This window comes from Euleptes europaea, chromosome 4, assembly GCF_029931775.1.
Source record: "Euleptes europaea isolate rEulEur1 chromosome 4, rEulEur1.hap1, whole genome shotgun sequence".
NCBI lineage: Eukaryota > Metazoa > Chordata > Lepidosauria > Squamata > Sphaerodactylidae > Euleptes > Euleptes europaea.
In genome coordinates this window covers 120,998,306-121,016,620 of record NC_079315.1, presented here as the reverse complement: position 1 = coordinate 121,016,620, position 18,315 = coordinate 120,998,306, and the positions used below count along the sequence as shown (strand labels likewise).

General features: G+C 46.3%; 1 protein-coding gene across 1 annotated transcript in view; it reads right to left on the bottom strand.

Annotated features, from left to right (window-relative positions):
- DNAI1 (dynein axonemal intermediate chain 1) overlaps window positions 1-18,315 on the bottom strand; it is a 143,963-nt gene that overhangs the window by 111,385 nt on the left and 14,263 nt on the right. Inside the window, exons 2-7 of the mRNA XM_056849093.1 lie at window positions 15,707-15,805; window positions 14,469-14,549; window positions 11,022-11,151; window positions 8,895-8,974; window positions 6,034-6,168; window positions 2,927-2,986 (exon numbers count right to left, since the gene is read on the bottom strand). Coding sequence (XP_056705071.1) covers window positions 2,927-2,986; window positions 6,034-6,168; window positions 8,895-8,974; window positions 11,022-11,151; window positions 14,469-14,549; window positions 15,707-15,805 — 585 coding nt within the window. The remainder of the gene's footprint in view (window positions 1-2,926; window positions 2,987-6,033; window positions 6,169-8,894; window positions 8,975-11,021; window positions 11,152-14,468; window positions 14,550-15,706; window positions 15,806-18,315) is intronic.

Below are 18,315 nucleotides of genomic sequence, written 5' to 3'. Positions count from 1 at the left end.
TAAGAGTCGAGAGTTTAGAAAGTACCAACTCATAAGTTTTGGCAATCTTTTAACCTTAACATGGCAAACATATGTCAAGCCTCTCAACCCAATCTGCTGCTGAAAAGCCAGCAAGGATAGACATAAGGAAAGCACAGAAGGACAGTGACACACAACAAAACGTTGGTCACTACGGGTGCCCATGTGAAACAGCAGACATCCAAGCATGTGGGAAGACACCGTGTAAGCCCCAGCAGTTTTGGCACAGCAACTGAGTGGAGCAGATCCACGGGAGGGGCCTGCGGAAGTAGCCAGGTGAAAGACAGGATCAGAGTTGAGAAGTCCACCCAAAGGCGAACCAGAACCAAGGGTGTCGGGAAAGGGTAGGCAAGTGCACAGGGAAGATGACGGATGGGGAGGCGGACAGGGAGTCAAGCCAACATGGCCAGGGTCTAGCTGTTGCCCTGGCAAAGATCCAGACCTGACCTGGACATGTTGCCAAACAGGCCAGGTCAGGAGGAAGAGGAGGAGGAATAAGAAGAGGAAGAGCTGGTTTTCATATGCCGACTTTCTCTACCACTTAAAGTAGAATCAAACTGACATACAATCACCTTCCCTTCCCCTTCCTGCAGCAGACACCCTGTGAGGTAGGTGGGGCTGAGAGAGCTGTGACTAGCCCAAGGTCACCCAGCTGGTTTCATGTGGAAGAGTGGGGAAACCAACCCGGTTCACCAGATTATTGTCTGCCGCTCATGTGGAGGAGTGGGAAATCGAACCCAGTTCTCCAGATCAGAGTCCACCGCTCCAAACCATCACTCTTAACCACTACACTACGCTGGCTCTCAAGAAGAGCTAATGGGCAGCCTAGTGGAGGAAGAGGAGGATTAATGCCTTGGGTGGGGGTGTGGGGGTTGCAAAGCTGCCCCATCATGGTGAAAACAGCTCAGCACAAGAAACAGCAAGGCACAGATCAAGAGACTCCCTGTCGCTGTCCCAAATGATCTCACTGAAGGGCTGGAAAGGGATAGAAAAGAAAGAAGGAAAAGTGAAATCTAAGTGCATGTGAATGTCACAAGGGAGGCAAAATTCTATCCTGCTTCTAAAACCTCAGATACGTTCTGATAATGTTAACAAGTCACTCCCCCGAATCTCTCAGAGCATGCCAGGGTAACAAAGGGCCCAAAGAGAACCCCGCTAGTTAAACTGAAATCTGTGTTTGTTTCTGTATTCCCAATTACATACTCAAGCCTCCCTTTAAGGGATAATTTGGATGCAATACAGATCCCCCTTTTCTCTCCTTCCTCGGCCTCCTACCCAGGAGGGCTGCTGAATTTGCGGCTTGCCTTGTGTATTCTTGCGTATAGACCACAACACACAAATCATTACTAACTAGAACAATTGTCGCTGGGGACCACACAGGAAAATAGACCGATTCAATTGTTAGGGAACAACGAGCACAAAACTGGACTGATTCCATCTCAGCATTTCAGTTGTAAAGGGAGCTTATCCTGATGGTGCTGTTGTTTCCGGAACGTGGAGGAAATTCTGGGATATGTCAGGGAAATGCTGCAGATCGGTTTTGTTCCACTGCCTTCCACAGATGTGTTTTCATTCACAGCAGCCAGAAAGACGGGCCTTCGTGGTTCCCCCTGCTCGCTGTCACGTGTTCTCCCAGTTGCAAATGCCCTCATTTCAATCATACTGGAGTACGTGAATCAGGGGATGCAAAGGAAGTGGGTCATTCATGTTGGGTGGATGAGAACGCAACCGTGAACATTTCAGGCCCTTGGAGACTCTGGGGTCGACTCTGCGATCCTTACAGACCATTGATCACTGAGCACAGGCGCCAAGGGACATGTCGAGATGGGATCTACTGGCCATTGAACAGGCTGGTATTAACTCAGATGATCAAAACTCATCAGGAGATTTGGGGCGTAGTTGTCATCAACCATGCTGATGACACCAAACTCTGCCTTCCATTTTCGTCGGCTCTGGAGGCAGGGGGTTCCCTAAACACATGAACACATGAAGCTGCCTTCTACTGAGTCAGACCCTTGGTTCTTCCAAGTCAGTATTGTCTACACAGACTGGCCGCGGCTTTCCAGGGGAGAGGTCTTTCATATCACCTTCTTGCCTAGTCCCATTAACTGGAGATGCCGGGGATTGAACCTGGGACCTTCTACATGCCAAACAGGTGCTCTACCACTGAGCCACAGCCTCTCCCCTTTCCAACATGTGGTTGGAAAGGGCAACCAAAACAATCACTGGTTGGGACACCTTCCCTGCAAGGAAAGACTAAAACATTTGGGGGGTTTTAATTCTGGAAAAAGGGCAACCAGCTGGGGGTAGAGATTTTGCAAGTGGCCACAGATGACAGGACCTTCTTAGTGGTGGCACCGAGGGTGAAAATCTCCCTCCTCCAGGAGTTGCACTTGGGGGCTATCCCTCCTGGCCTTTAGGACGAGGGTTGAGGCATCCTTGTTTTTTGTTTTTTGTTTTGGCTTTTTGTTCATGTTAGGCGATCTTAAATTGGAGCAGCTCTGACAGCTGAGTCTGTGTTCTTTTTCTGTCATGTTCTTGGGTTTTGTCCTGATGAATGGTGTGGGCTTCTGCAGCATTTAATATGTTATTTTTGCCTTCTTCTTTTTTTGTTCCATCTGCTTTAGTCTCCAATTGACTTTTTGTATTGTTGACTCCATTTTATAAATGTACTTAATTCAGAATTTTATTTTTCTGCAAGCAAGTTGCAAAAATTTTAACAAAAAAGTATTAAAATGCTTTAAATCAATAACTAATGGATGAGAATTGGTTCTTGTAGGTTATCCGGGCTGTGTAACCGTGGTCTTGGTATTTTACCAAGACCATGGTTACACAGCCAGGATAACCTACAAGAACCAATGAACTCTGACCGTGAAAGCCTTCGACAATATAATGGATGAGCGTTTACCTGATTAGCAAGAGCAGAGAAGGTGGCTCTGGGTGGCGGCTCCATCTGGCATGCTCTGTCCTGGAAGAAAGAGTGGAAAACAGCATGATGTTAAATCCTGCTGGCCCTGCAAAGAAGCCCTTTCCCTTCTTTGGATAAATGAAGTCATGCTGTACCTTTCCAGGAGCCAGTTGGTGTAGGGGTTAAGAGCAGTGGTTTGGAGCGGTGTAGTCTGATCTGGAGAACTGGGTTTGATTCCCCACTTCTCCACATGAAACCAGTTGGGTGAACTTGGGCCAGTCACACTCTGTCAGCCCCACCTACCCCACAGGGTGTCTGTTGTGGGGAGAGGAAGGGAAGGGGATTCTTTTTTTTGGTTTTTTTTTAAAGTTTTTATTATATTTTCAAACAAAATAAAACAAACAACAAAAAAGTATAACAATTTAGAAAACTACATAAAAAGAATTATATATATATATATATATATATATATATATATATATATATATATATATATATACACATATATATATATACTTTTTTAAAAAAAAACCCAAAATACAATCATTACATTCTTATTATATTTATCTTACCCATTTTATTCCCCCCACCCTCCACCAGTGAGCCCTTAATCCCTCCCACCACCGTGTTGAACTTCTGGAGAAGTGTCTAAAAAGTTTATTAATACATTATTTTAGCATTAATCTGAATTATCAAAAATTGAATCTACAACTCGTTCACTATATTAATGAAATTCATTTTTGCCAGCTTATCCCAGTATGCGAAGGCTTTTGACCACATAGTTTTAAATTCTTCCACATCTTTCCCATGTGGGGAATCTGTTAATTTAGCCATACGCATATAAAACCATAATTTTTTTCTCCAGTCCTTAATTAGAGGTCTATTTACTAGCTTCCAGGATTTTGCAGTAATAATCCTTGCTGTTGCAAAACTATATTGACATATGACTCTATCATTCCTATTCAAATTATCTCTAGGGATTCCTAATAAACAAAAAGCTGGATCTATATTTATTTTAGTATTAATCAAGTTATTAGTCTCCCTTATTACCTTTCTCCAAAACTTTTTAAAAATTTTTTACAAACCCACCAGGCATGGATAAAAGTTCCTTTTTCCATTCCACATTTTCAGCACAAATCAGAATTTTCCCCTTTAAATTTACTAACCATCTCTGGTGTAATATACCATCTATAAAACATCTTATATAAATTCTCTCTTATTTCATTGGTGGTTGTGAATTTAAATTCTATTTTCCAAAATCTTTCCCAAACCTCAAAATTAATATTATACCCCAAATCTCTCATCCATTTTATCATAACTGGTTTTATCCTCTCTTGCTCTAAATTTGTTTCAATAATAAATTTATACATCTTTGCTATCTGACCTTTGTTTCCCATGTTTAATATTAATTCCAATTTCGATTTATTTCTATTAAATCCTATTAATTTATCTTTATTAAATATATCCTTTAATTTATAATACATAAACCAATCTCCAACCTTGAGTTCTTCTCTTGTTTTAAGAGTCCAAGTGTCACTACAATACTCAATAATATCCCTATAATTACCTATATCCAGATTAAGCTGTGTTCCCCTTTTCATAAATGCTTCTATAGGATTAATCCACCCTGGCGTTTTAAGGGAAGGGGATTGTAAGCCGGTTTGATTCTCCCTTAAGTGGCAGAGAAAGTCGGCGTATAAAAATCAACTCTTCTTCTTTGCATGTGATTTACAGACCAATCTGAGTGGTCATGGATCTGATCAAACCTCCCGCCGGTGGTGAAGAGGGACCTGGCAACCCTACTGCCAGAGTTCACCGACAGTTACACAGTGAAGATCCTTGGGCTGTGGTGGCAGCTGCCGCCATTGCAAGGTTTTTAATCATCTGCACAGCCAATCAAATTTCCCGTGGCCAATCGGAAGCCTCGCTGAGCCAAAGCCCCACCTGGTCCCTCCCATTTTCTAAAAAATACTTGCTGGGTGCCAAGAAATGTGTTGGCGGTCATCAAGGCGCCCTACGGGAACCGCGTTGGGATCCCTGCCCTACGTCGTTTCTTGATGTGGAAAGATTACAGGAAATCTTTGCCCTCGCTCCTGCTGATTATCAGACACCGGCAAAGGAAGTGCCCCCGTTGCCGAGCAGAACAGCAGAATATCTTCAGCTCTGAACTGCCTCAGCACTCCTTGCAGTCTGACAAGCAGCTCAGTTCCAAACCATTGAGGACAGACCTTGACATCTGGCAATCCTAGGTAGAGGGAAATGCGGGAATTTGTGCCAAGGGCCTGCAGAGAACATCAGTGAGCAACTATGACAAACATCCCCCCACCCCAGCATATCACAGCTGCTGTAGTTTCACCATCTGGATGGATTTTCAGAACACTGCAAACTTCACAGGCAACGAGCCGCGTTCTTTGTCCCCTCGTTGGCGAAAGCAGCAGAAGAAGAAAAACAGTTGTTTTTTATATGCCGACTTTCTCTACCACTTAAGGCAGAATCAAACCGGCTTACAATCACCTTCCTTTCCCCTCCCCACAACTAACACCCTGTGAGGTAGGAGGAGCTAAGAGAGTGTGACTAGCCAAAGGTCACCCAACTAGCTTCATGGGAAGGAGTGGGGAATCAAACCCGGTTCTCCAGATTAGAGTCCACCGCTCCAAACCACCGCTCTTAACCACTACACCACACTGGCCAATCCGCCTCCTTTGCCCTCACGTGCTTAATGGGGAGCGCAGAGAGATGCTCACTTGCTCTGCACAGACCCACAAAAGAGGGGCTTTGGTTATACATGTATAATTAATTTCTGGCTAGAACTTATAGTAGTTAAGGTAGGTGGAATTATTCTAGCATTAATTATGAAGTGCAATATGATTAATTCTGTTTGAGGGGGGATACAATGTTATAGAATATAGCATTGTTATGATTTTGCTTTAGATATGCATATTTCTTTTATTTTTTTAAGACATGCAGCCACGCACACGAATACGGAGTGTTTATTGTATTGTGGGTACATGTGTTGATGTTACGTGTGTGATGTTTGAAAAAATAAAAATGTAAATAAAAAAAAAGAGGGGCTTTGGACAACCACAGGGACAGTAGCAACAGCCTACCCGGACAGGGTTGTTGTACGTCTGAGACGCTCTCTCGCTGAAGTTGAACTGGTTGGTGAGCTTCCGTTCTTGAACCATCCGGGGTCGAGGCAGAGCCTGTTCCTCTTGTTCCTCTTGTTCCTCTGGAACGACGTTCTAGGGCAGAAGAAAGGAGGGTTTGGTTCAGGAGGGACAGAGACCGTTTTCGGCATGGGAGTTGCGGTTCCTGCAGTTTCAGGACTTAGAGAACAAATACGTTGATCAAGGGACTCTCTCCTCTCTGCCCCCACATATGAGCCCAGAAAGAGTGAAACCAGAACCTCTGATTCTTATTAAAGCTCCCAAGATATCCGTCATCTCAGAGAGCAAAAGCCAGAATTAAAAGGCATTTTTTAATATGAATTTCACACTTTGTATAATGGCAATACCAGTGTTTCAGCTCTCAAAGATCCCGTTTCAAAAGCCAGTTTTTCCTGAAGTCCAGACTTTGTTGCAATGGATGGAAGTGTTCAATAATACATTACAAATTTCACACTGTATGTTCTCATGACTACCACTTAATCTATCTGCTGACTGATAATGATAAGGCTGTTACTACTTAACAGCTGCTTTGGAGATACACCAAAAGTTATAATCAAATGCCTAAATGCCCATTTGCTTACAGGCACTCTTTTTGCACGGGAACTGGAACATGTTACAAACCAAAGACTCCAGCCAGAACTCCACCCATTGATGGGGTTGCCAGCCTGTAGATGGGGCCTGGAGATCTTCTGGAAATACAACTGATCTCCAAACAACCAAAGTCAGTTTCCCTGGAGAAAATGGCTGCTTTGGAGGGTGGGGTCTGCACCCTGCTGAGGTCCCTCCCCCAGACCCTGCCTTCCCTAGGCTCCACCCCCAAATCTCAAGGAATTTCCCGACCCAGAGTCGGCAACCCTGCCTGTTGATTTCTGTCAGATTAGCATGGCTCACTTTTTATTCCTCATGCGAATAAGTCTGCATTCAATAGTCTCCATTCTTTAGCCTATGTCTAAAGGACAGATACCGATTTCCAGGATCAAGTCACCATTTTCAAACAGATATTCTAAAACCATTCAGTGTTTTATGAGAAACATTATCCCACCACAGATTCAGACTTTAACACAGTGGTTCCCAAACTTTTCGGGCCACTGCCCCCCTTGGTTCCACAAACTCAACCCCAGTGCCCCCTATCCTATCCTATAAAAAGCATTATTCAAAATAAGAGTTTGCATGACTCACTAAAGAAGATAATAACAGTAAAATTTCAAAACAGTAACAATTAATTGCTCATCTATTCAAAATCAAATTAAAACTTTTAAATTGAAATTTATTCAACAAAACTGATGAACTTGATCCAATGGTACCAGCTCTTCAAAGTCTGGGGGAAAATTCTGATAGTTTCCACCAGCTTTGCCAGGTTGGCGCCATAGCTTGATATATTGTAAATTAGTGAACAACATAGTTGAAGGGGCCTACCTTTAGCGCCCCCTGCTGCCCCCTTGCCCCTAGGTAATCCCACCCACCCCCAGGGGGTAGTACTGCCCACTTTGGGAACCACTGCTGAAACCCAAACCCTCAACAGGCACGCTTCAAACAGAATCCGTCGCAGCTCTGGTTCTTTCCATCACCGCCGTGGCTTCCTTCTTCCCTGCAGCCACTGCATCTGTGGCACCCCCATCCAAGCAGAATATCCCAACTCACTTGTGAAGAAATTTTAGCAAGCGTTAACGATGAACGTGCGAAGTCTGCCAAGGGCAGCTCCTGATTTTTCCTGGATATTCTAGGCTGACCTAAAGTTGCCAGGTCCTCCCTAGCTACCGGCGGGGTAGGGTTGCCAGCTGCAGGTTGGGAAACTCCTGGAGATTTGGGGATGGAGCCTGGGGCAGACAGGGACCTCAGTGGGGGACGATGCCATAGGGCCTACCCTCCAAAGCATCCATTTTTCCCCCTGCAGGGGAGCTGATCTCTGTAGTCTGGAGATGAGGTGTAATTCCAGGGGATCCCCCAGTCCCACCTGGAGGCTGAGGCTGACCCTTCACAGCCCCCAGCTGTACAAACTGTCAAGGAACTTCCAGGGATGTATACAAATGGATTGGATGCAAGGTGTCCAATTCATTTCAAAGGCTGTTTTATTAGTAGGAGTCAACTTTCGCCCCTGGGAATGGCTCTCTGGCTAGAAGCCTCTTGGATTTAAAAAATCCCCATTTCAAAACATGAAACTTTGTCAGTTATATAAATAGAGGGTTGTTCTACTGATGTTTTAACTTACCAATACTGTTGTGGCGTCTTATTACAACACAAGTCAGGGACACATTGGGAAATCTGCCTCTCTTTCTGTAGTGCCAAATGCCAGACAGCTGACCTCTGGGGCCAGATGAGTAGCTCCCTGCCGAGGAGGGCCTGAACCCCTGCAGTGTAGGGTTAGACTGAAATGGCCCCCCAGCCCCTGAAGTTCAGGGCGAGGTGTGCAGGTAGCAAACGGGAGTTGCGCAGGGCACCGAGGAAGATATTTTAAACTCTCCATTCTCAATGCAGAATAGGAGAGGGGTTTTTCTGGGGGGGAGGGGTAGTTTTACCAACCACAAGGTGGGGCCTGGAGATCTCCTGGAATGACAGGGATTGGTTCCCCTCAAGCAAATGGCTACTTTGGAGGGCAGACTCTAAGGGAGGGGTCTCCAACGTGGTGCCAGGGGGTGCCATGGCACCCGCCAAAACCTTTTCTGGTACCCACCAAGAGTTTTAAGGCAGTGGAAAGGTATTACAACCCCTTGATCATCTCAGTTGCCCTCTTCTATGCTTTTTCCCCCAGCTCAGCAACATCCTTTTGGAGATACGACCACCAGAACCGTATGCAGCATTACCATAACGGACAGTTGGCTTCCACTTTCTTTCGCCTCCAGGTCCTCAATATTCAACTCAAAGGATGAAGTCGGGACCACAGCTGAGAACAAAAGAGACGGGGGGGAGGGGGGACAAGTGGAGCATTCAGCTTTTTCCGGCAGCCATCGAACAATCCTTTATGGCCAGCATGGCTGATTAAAACAATACAAGGTACTTTTCTGTTCCCAGAATGCTTTGAAGACCAGCCAGCTGTTGTGAGTGTTCACACCTCATTTTTCAAAGCCTCCCACCCTCAATCGAGGCAGACGCTCAGATACTATTTTTCAGTTCCGTGACTATGGTAATGGCCCTGTATGAGCTAGAAGAACAGTTGGTTTTTATATGCCGACTTTCTCTAACACTTAAGGAAGAATCAGACCAGCTTACAGTCACCTTCCCTTCGCCTCCGCACAACAGACACCCTGTGAGGTAAGTGAAGCTGAGAGAGTGTGACTAGCCCAAGGTCACCCAGCTGCCTTCGTGTGTAGCAGAGGGGAAACAAATCCAGTTCACCAGATTAGCCTCCGCCGCTCATGTGGAGGAGTGGGGAATCAAACCCAGTTCTGCACATCAGAATCCAAACCACCGCTCTTAACCACTAAACCATGCTAGAAGAAGAATTGGTTTTTATTTGCCGACTTTCTTTACCACTTAAGGAAGAATCAAACCAGCTTACAATCACCTTCCCTTCCCCTCCCCACAACAGGTAGGTGGGGCTCAGAGAGCTCTAAGAGAGCTATGACTAGCCCAAGGTCACCCAGCTGGCTTCATGTGTAGGAGGGGGGAAACAAACCCAGTTGACCAGATTAACCTCTGCCGCTCATGTGGAGGAACTGGGAACCAAACCTGGTTTGCCAGATCCCTTGCTCAAAACCACCATTCTTAATCACTACACCACGCTGGCTCCCGTTCTGTGGGTCAGTAGGAAAAAGAACAGGGTGTGAGGATGGAATGCAGAATGCAGCTTCCTGGGTATCTTCACTTCTGGTTTATTTTTTAAAAAAACAGGCTTCTAGCCATTATGGCTGCAATGACACTATAATTCTCAAAACGTATACCCCACCTATACTGTCAGGTAGCTTACAAAATACCGGTAATTACAATCCCAATGGACAATTAAAAGCAAATAATCCCATAAAAAACAATAATTTGCACCCATTGACATCCAGTGGCTAGGAGCCTATGCAGTATAAAACAGCACATATAAGCCCAAGCAAAAAAGATATCAACCAAAAGTCTGAACAAAGTGGAAACCCAAAATGGTAACTTTTTCCAATGTCAGGATCAGGCGTTTACCTCTGGCATCCCTTAAAAGCAAATTCATCCAGGCAGGTGGTTCTGAAGCAATAATACTTTATTCGGAGCAAAAAGGCAAATTAAAAGAACTGACTGTCTACAGAACGAAGAAGGCTGCTAATGGGATAACATGGGTAGAATACATGGTTAAAAGCACTCCAGCCAGAGAAAGCAAAGAAAGCAAAACAAAGTGAAACAATTCTGAGATAACAGTTCCCAGGGCAAGGTAGACAATACAACAGCTGTGGATTGCAGGCTGAGTGAATAACAGGATAACAGGATGAGAAACTATACACAGAGTTTGTGAACCATGAACTTGACCTGAAGCCAGAGCCTGGCCTGGTCCTGCCAAGAGCCCTTCTTCAGGTGACTTTAGTCAGGACCTGACACCCAAGCCATTTTGAACGTCAGCCTGCGTGCCCCATGGCCAATAGAGAAGCACCATCTGCATGCGGATCCTCGCAAGTCTACCATTTGCCTGGTAGACAAATGGGGAGGGGCTGTGGCTCAGTGGTAGAGTCTCTGCTTGGAATGCAGAAGGTCCCAGGTTCAATTCCCAACATCTCCAGCTAAAGGGATTAGGCAAGTAGGTGATGTGGATAGACTTCTACATGAGACCCTGGAGAGCCACTGCTGGTCTAAGTAGACAATACAGACTTTGATGGGCCAAACATCTGATTCAGTAGAAGGCAGCTTCATGTGTTCAGGTGTGCCTGGTTTTTAATATGTTCTCCAGGTGTAGGGTGTAGCCAGAAGGGAAGATGCTAGTGCACAGCTTGAGAATTTGCTGTCTAACAGATTACTGAACCTACCAGATGCCGCGCTCTGCTGCCTTAAGCTCTGCCTTCGTCCTTCGTCTGAGTCTCGGAAAATCAGGTTCCCGCACAGAGTGAAATGAACGGCCAGCTGCTCCACCACGCTTGTTTGCTTGTAGGCCCTCTCCTGTGGACAGAGAAGACAGCAGCTGACCCAACCCCATCCATCCATGCTTTTCTGTAAGAGGAAGATGTTACCTTGGCCACATATGGCCTATTTGCACCTGCTCATGAATCAGAGGGCATCCACCGCTGCTGTCTGCCCCTGATTTACTATGTCTCAAGCAATAGAGGGTAGTCAATTGGCAGTCAACAGAAGGACCCTCTAAATCATGAGCCAAAGCCTTGGAAAACTGGGAAATGTTAAGCCAGGACACCCAGCAGAAAAAACAAATGAGCTCCCATGATTCCACCATACATAAGAACATCAGAAAGGCCCTGCTGGATCAGATCAAGGCCCATCAAGTCCAGCAGTCTGTTCACCCAGTGGCCAACCAGGTGCCTCTAGAAAGCCCACTGACAAGATGACTGCAGCAGCACCATCCTGCCTGTGTTCCTCAGCACCTAACATAATAGGCATGCTCCTGTGATCCTGGAGAGAATAGGTATGCAGCATGACTACTATCCATCTGGACTAGTAGCCATGGATAGCCCTAACTTCCATGAACATGACCACTGCCCTTTTAAAGCCTTCCAAGTTGGCAGCCATCACCACATCCTGGGGCAGAGAGTTTCACAATAAGAACATCAGAAAGGCCCTGCTGGATCAGACCTAGGCCCATCCAGAAGTCTGTTCATACAGTGGCCAACCAGGTGCCTCTAGGAAGCCCACAAGCAAGTCCACTGCAGCAGCATTCTCCTGCCTGTGTTCTAAAGCACCTAAGATAATAGGCATTCTCCTCTGATCCTAGAGAGAATAGGTATGCATCATGACTAGTATCCTTTTTGACTAGTAGCCATTGATAGCCCGTCCACCATAAGAACATAAGAAAAGCCCTGCTGGATCAGACCGAGGCCCATCAAGTCCAGCAGTCTGCTCACACAGTGGCCAACCAGGTGCCTCTAGGAAGCCCACAAACAAGACCACTGATGCAGCATTACCCTGCCTATGTTCCACAGCACCTAATATATTAGGCATGCTCCTCTGATCCTGGAGATAATAGGTATGCATCAGGATACAGTAGGAGTCCCAAACTGAGCTCACCCCCCTTCCCATCATCACTTTACAAGACCATCCGTGAACACCAGCAGAGGGCAAAGCAAGCTATCCATTTTTAAAATGGTTTCCTTGACTTATTGCCATCTCTGCTTCATCACACAACACATAGTTAAATTGTACAACTCCCTGCCCCAGGTTGTGGTGATGGCTGCCAACTTGGAAGGCTTGAAGAGGGGAGTGGACATGTTCATGGAGGAGAGGGGTATCCATGGCTACTAGTCATGGTGCAGACCTATTCTCTCCAGGATCAGAGGAGCATGTGTATTCTATTAGGTGCTGTGGAACACAGGCAGGACAATGCTGCTGCAGTTGTCTTGTTTGTGGGCTTCCTAGAGGCACCTTTTTGGCCACTGTATGAACAGACTTCTGGATGGGCCTGGGTCTGATCCAGCAGGGCCTTTCTGATGTTCTTATGCTTATCCTGTAGTCATGAGCCATCCAAGAGCATCTCCTGAGATTTCTGCTGTGCCCTCTGACTCCAGGTAATGAGTAATTGCCACAATTGAGCTGCAAATTGGCATTGATTGCTCATAGCGTGCTTTATTTTTTTGGCTTGAAAGATCTCTTGTATCCTTTCTGTGAGCTGGGATTGGGCCACGATGTTTGGGAGCCCTGAACCTGCCAGGGCCGAAATGAATCATCGGCTGCCCCCTTGAACCAGTGCTGAGTGGAAGGACTTCTCATCCAACATTAGGCGCTCTCGCTGTGCTCATTGTCCCGACGTCTTGAGTAACTGCTGGGTCCAATTTCCGAGCGATCAATTATGTTAATACCCTTATCGATTTGTTTAATCCTCCTGCTTAAATTCCTGAGAAAATGCCATGGAGGCAAAGCAAAAGGAAGAAGCCTGCATTAAGAACAAAGAGCAAACTCAGCCAGGAACTGGTCCCAACCAAGTCCACAGAAGCAGGCCTGCAGCCCCCATGAACAGTGTATTTATCTATTTATTTACACGAGTTATCATCTGCCTTTCTCACTGAGACTCACAGGAACCACCGTGGTGTAGTGGTTAAGAGGGGTGGTTTGGAGCGGTGGACTCTGATCTGGAGAACCGGGTTCGATTCCCCACTCCTCCACATGAGCGGCGGACACTAATCTGGTGAACCAGGTTGGTTTCCTCACTCCTACACATAAAGCCTCCTGGTGACCTTGGGCTAGTCACAGTTCTATTAAGAGCTCTCTCAGCCCCACCTACCTCACAGGGTGTCTGCTGTGGGCAGGGGAAGGGAAAGTGATTGTAAACTGCTTTGATTTTGCCTTAAGTGGTAGAGAAAGTTGGCATATAAAAACCAACTCTTCTTCTTCCTCTTCTTCAAGGTGGATCCCACAGTGTAAGTCAATGCAAGAACTAGGACGTGACATCCAATAAGCAACGTAACAGTATTAGGACTGCGGAAGTCTGAAACTAAGAAGAAATCTGAAATTCTTCCATAACAGCCTCCTGGAAGGGCTGCGAATCACTGTTTTTGGATGCTGACTTTACAGAGCCAGCTAACATGAGCTGCAAATATTTTGCTGCTGAATTTTGCTATTTCTTTTTGTTGTATTCTTTTTATTGTTCAACTACCTGTAAATATTATTTCAAAAAAAATTGCTTGCGGCCCAGAGAAGCTGCCATATAAATATTTTATCTGAATAGCCAAATATTTGCCAAATGTTTAATAGCTGTATTTGATACATAACATTTCATTTCAATATTCGACAGCTCAAACTTAGACTGACTTGGACAGCTAATACACAATGGGTATTTAGTACTTGACATCTTGGTATCATTTTGTAGTGGACACCAGTCAAAATCAAAATATCTCTTTAAGTATTTGAAAGGCTGTCACGTAGAGGAGGGCAGGGAGCTGTTCCTGTTGATAGCAGAGGAAAGGACTCACAAGAATGGGTATAAATTATGGGCAGAAAGGTACCAGCTGGATATTGGGGGGGGGGATTTACAGTAAGAGTTGTTCAGCCGTGGAACTGGTTGCCTAGGGAGATGGTGAGCTCCCCCTCACTGGCAATCTTCAAGCAGCGGCTGGATGAACACTTGTCAGGGATGCTCTAGACTGATCCTGCACTGAGCAGGGGGTTGGACTAGATGACCTCTATAGCAAGCTCTCCAACATGATGGTAAAAATGTCACATTTTAAACACAAGTTCTAAACTGAAATGTTACTAACCATGCATGAATGAACCAGTGTCCCCAACATTACATGGGTCACAAGGGAAGCACTTACTTTAAAACTGTATCTGACAATGTTCTGTGGAGCATGAGGGTTATTGGCTGTCAGGATGCGCGTGATCTCCTCTTTCAGTTCCTGCAGAAGAGCAGTTTAGTTTTAATTTTGGTGGCAATGTTTTTCTCGGTCACCTTTAACCCCACATTTGTTGACAAGGCAGGGCAGCAAAGCTTTCCAATGGACAGAAAAAAAAAACACAGAGACCCCTAATGTCTATTATTTCTACCATAGAGGGGATTCCTACAGCATTGCACAATGTTGTCTCCACATTCTCCACCTCCCAAAAGCTCCCACCCTACCAATGTTTCTAGCTGGCAACCCTAAGGTGTCCTCTGTTGGGCCTACCCCAATGGCCAGTTCCAAGCCAAACCCTGTGGCATAACAGGAACAACGCCTCACCTAGGGAGGTGGTGAGCTCCCCCTCATTGGCAGTCTTTAAGCAACTGTATGATTCTATGATTTTGAATTGGACCCAGCTGGCTGCAAGCCCAGGAAGGATCCCTTGCTTTGGGCAACAAAATACCTTGAACCAGACCTGACTTCCCCTGTGTAGGGTTGCCAACTCTGGCTTGGGGGTTTCCTGGAGATTTGGGGAACGGCTCAGCATGGTATAATCCACCCTCCAAAGATGTCATTTCCTCCAGGGGAACTGATCTCTGTCATAAGAACATAAGAAAGGCCCTGCTGGATCAGACCAAGGCCCATCAAGTCCAGCAATCTGCTCACACAGTGGCCAACCAGGTGCCTCTAGGAAGCCACAAACAAGACGAGTGCAGCAGCACCATCCTGCCTGTGTTCCACCGCACCCAAAATAGGCATGCTCCTCTGATACTAGAGAGAATAGGTATGCAGCATGACTAGTATCCATTCTAACTAATAGCCATGAATACCCCTCTCCTCCATGAATATGTCCACTCCCATCTTAAAGCCCTCCAAGCTGGCAGCCATCACCACATCCTGGGGTAGGGAGTTCCACAATTTAACTATGCGTTGTGTGAAAAAATACTTCCTTTTATCTGTTTTGAATCTCTCACCCTCCAGCTTTAGCAGATGACCCCGTGTTCTAGTATTATGGGAGAGGGAGAAAAACTTCTCCCTGTCCACTCTCTCTGTCCTCTGGGTATCCCTTGTAATTCCAGGAGATCTCCAGGCCCCACCTGGAGGCTAGCCCTGCTGGATTGTGTTGGCTCTCTTTGAAGCAGCCCTTAAAACAGCTCCTGGGCAATTCTACTCACTGCCTCGGTCAGCTCCAGTTGGTCCGGTGGCTTGATTAACGTCTTGGCCTGCCCCCACTCATCTGCCCCCTCGCCCACGTCAATGCCACCTTCGTCATCCTAGAACAAGAACAATCCATCAGGGAAAGAGCACAGGGACCAGGCGCCCATTTTGCAAGGGCAGCAGGAAATGGACAGATTCCACCACAGGCAACTAGAACCAGTTAATGTGTCCAGGGGCAATTCAGGTCCCTGCAGGTGATGGAGATTTGTAGTTCAACATGTTATCGAACACCCTATCCAGAAAGGGGAAACAAGAGCAAAACACTTGACAATGAACACTGGAATCTGCTTTTTGGTTCGAATCCCCACTCTCCCATGGAAATTTGCTGGGTGGCCTCAGGCCAATCTCAGCCTCGACCCTGGCAAGTATTTGGTGGAGGGGAAACCTCCAAGGAATACCAGGGGCGGACGTGGAGGGAGGCAATGACAAACCACCTCTGGCTTACAATAATCTTCCCTTCCCCTCTCCACAACAGACACCCTGTGAGGTAGGTGAGGCTGAGAGAGCTGTGACTAGCCCAAGGTCACCCAGCTGGCTTCATGTGGAGGAGTGGGGAAACCAACCCAGTTCACCAGATTAGCATCCTCCGCTCATGTGGAGGAGTGGGGAATCAATCCCAGTTCTCCAGATTAGACTCCACCGCTCCAAACCACCGCTCTTAACCATTACACCATGCTGACTCTCGTCAGACACACAAGCACAATCCCTGACTGCCTTGTCTTCCACTGGTAACAAGAAGCCAACTTCAAGGGCTAGTTCATTCGAATGTGTACTCATTACTTATGTGTCGGCACTGGCTCGCCAATTAAAAGGAGTTCGGGGGCTTGGGGCGATTTCTCTCCATTCCTCAGAAAGGCCCATCATGAGCTGAATTTCAATCAAACCAATCTCTCTTTTCAATCCACTTTTCCTAGCAGCATCACTTAGACCTGCACCTCGTATGGACGCAGCTGATGTGGGATCCGGGGTCTAATTGGATCTTCCTATGCACGACTGCTCTCAGCGAGGATAAATGGAATATTGATCAAAGGAGCGCTTCCTTCAGGGTCCGGCAGACAAAACAGCCAGGCGGTCTCTGGGGAGTTTCCCATCCAAGCACCAAGAAAAGGACTCCAGGGGGATGGTGGAGAGAAAACTGTGGCTCCGCTTCACAGCCAGAAAATGGCCAGATGTTGTATTATGTTGCTTTCTGCTGTGTGCCCTTTTATCTTATGCAAAACTGAATACAATTACTTCTCCTCCTACCAGTAATTTTATTCCATAACGATCAGATTTTTAAAAATGAATTGGTTATACATCAGCTTTTACTTCAGGCACATCCCAGAAATAAGGCAGGAGATGTTCCAAATAGATAGATTATCTTTATAGCCTTATAGCACGAGGGTCATCTGACGAGCAAATCGAATACATGAAAAGCCACAACTCTGGCTGAATTGTAGAAATGGCAGAAGTCCAGCACTTCATAGAATCACAGAGTTGGAAGGGACCACCAGGGTTATCTAGTCACCCCCTGCACAATGCAGGAAACCAACAACCACCCCCCACACACCCCTAGCGATCCCCACTCTATGTCCAGAAGATGGCCAAGATGCCCTCCCTCTCATCATCTGCCTAAGGTCAGAGAATCAGCATTGCTGACAGATGGCCTCTTCTTAAAAACCTCCAGGGAAGGAGAGCTCACCACCTCCCGAGGAAGCCTGTTCCACTGAGGAACCGCTCTGTTAGAAAGTTCTTCCTAATGTCTAGACGGAAACTCTTTTGATTTAATTTCAGCCTGTTGGTTCTGGTCCGACCTTCTGGGGCAACAAAAAACAACTCCGCACCCTTCTCTATATGACAGCCCTTCAAGTATTTGAAGATGGTTATCATATCCCCTCTCAGTCTTCTCCGCTTCAGGCTAAACATACCCAGCTCCTTCAACCTTTCCTCAGAGGACTTGGTCTCCAGACCCGTCACCATCTTTGTTGCCCTCCTCTGGACACGTCCCAGCTTGTCTACATCCTTCTTAAATTGCGATGCCCAAACACAATAGTCTAAGCAGAGCAGAGTAAAGCGATACCATCACTTGCATGATCTGCACACTATACTTCTGTTTATGCAGCCCAAAATCGCATTTGACTTTTTAGCTATTGCATCACACTTGTCCATCCCCAGCTAGAAACCCAGATGATGTCTCCTCCTTTCTCACTTTCAGCACCAAGGAATCTGAAAGACCCATTTTGAGAGGAGCAGAGAAGGGATTCTGGTCCCAGAGGAAGAGCCTGGAACCAGCTGCCCCACCCATCTGAGCAGCATCCAGGTTTGGGCACCAGCACAAATGGCAAAAGAGGATGATCTATTGGAGAGCTGCAAGGACCCCAGTAGATCTAGACCAGGGGTCCCCAATCTTTTTGAACTTTGCAGGCACCTTTGGAATTCTGTCACTGGGTGGTGGGCACAGCCACAAAATGGCTGCCACAGGAGGCGGAGCCCACCACAAAATGGCCACCACAGGAGGTGGAGCCACGCACACAGAGGAAGCCCAAATGCGAGAGGGGACAGAAGGAGTTGTTGAAGAAAATGCACT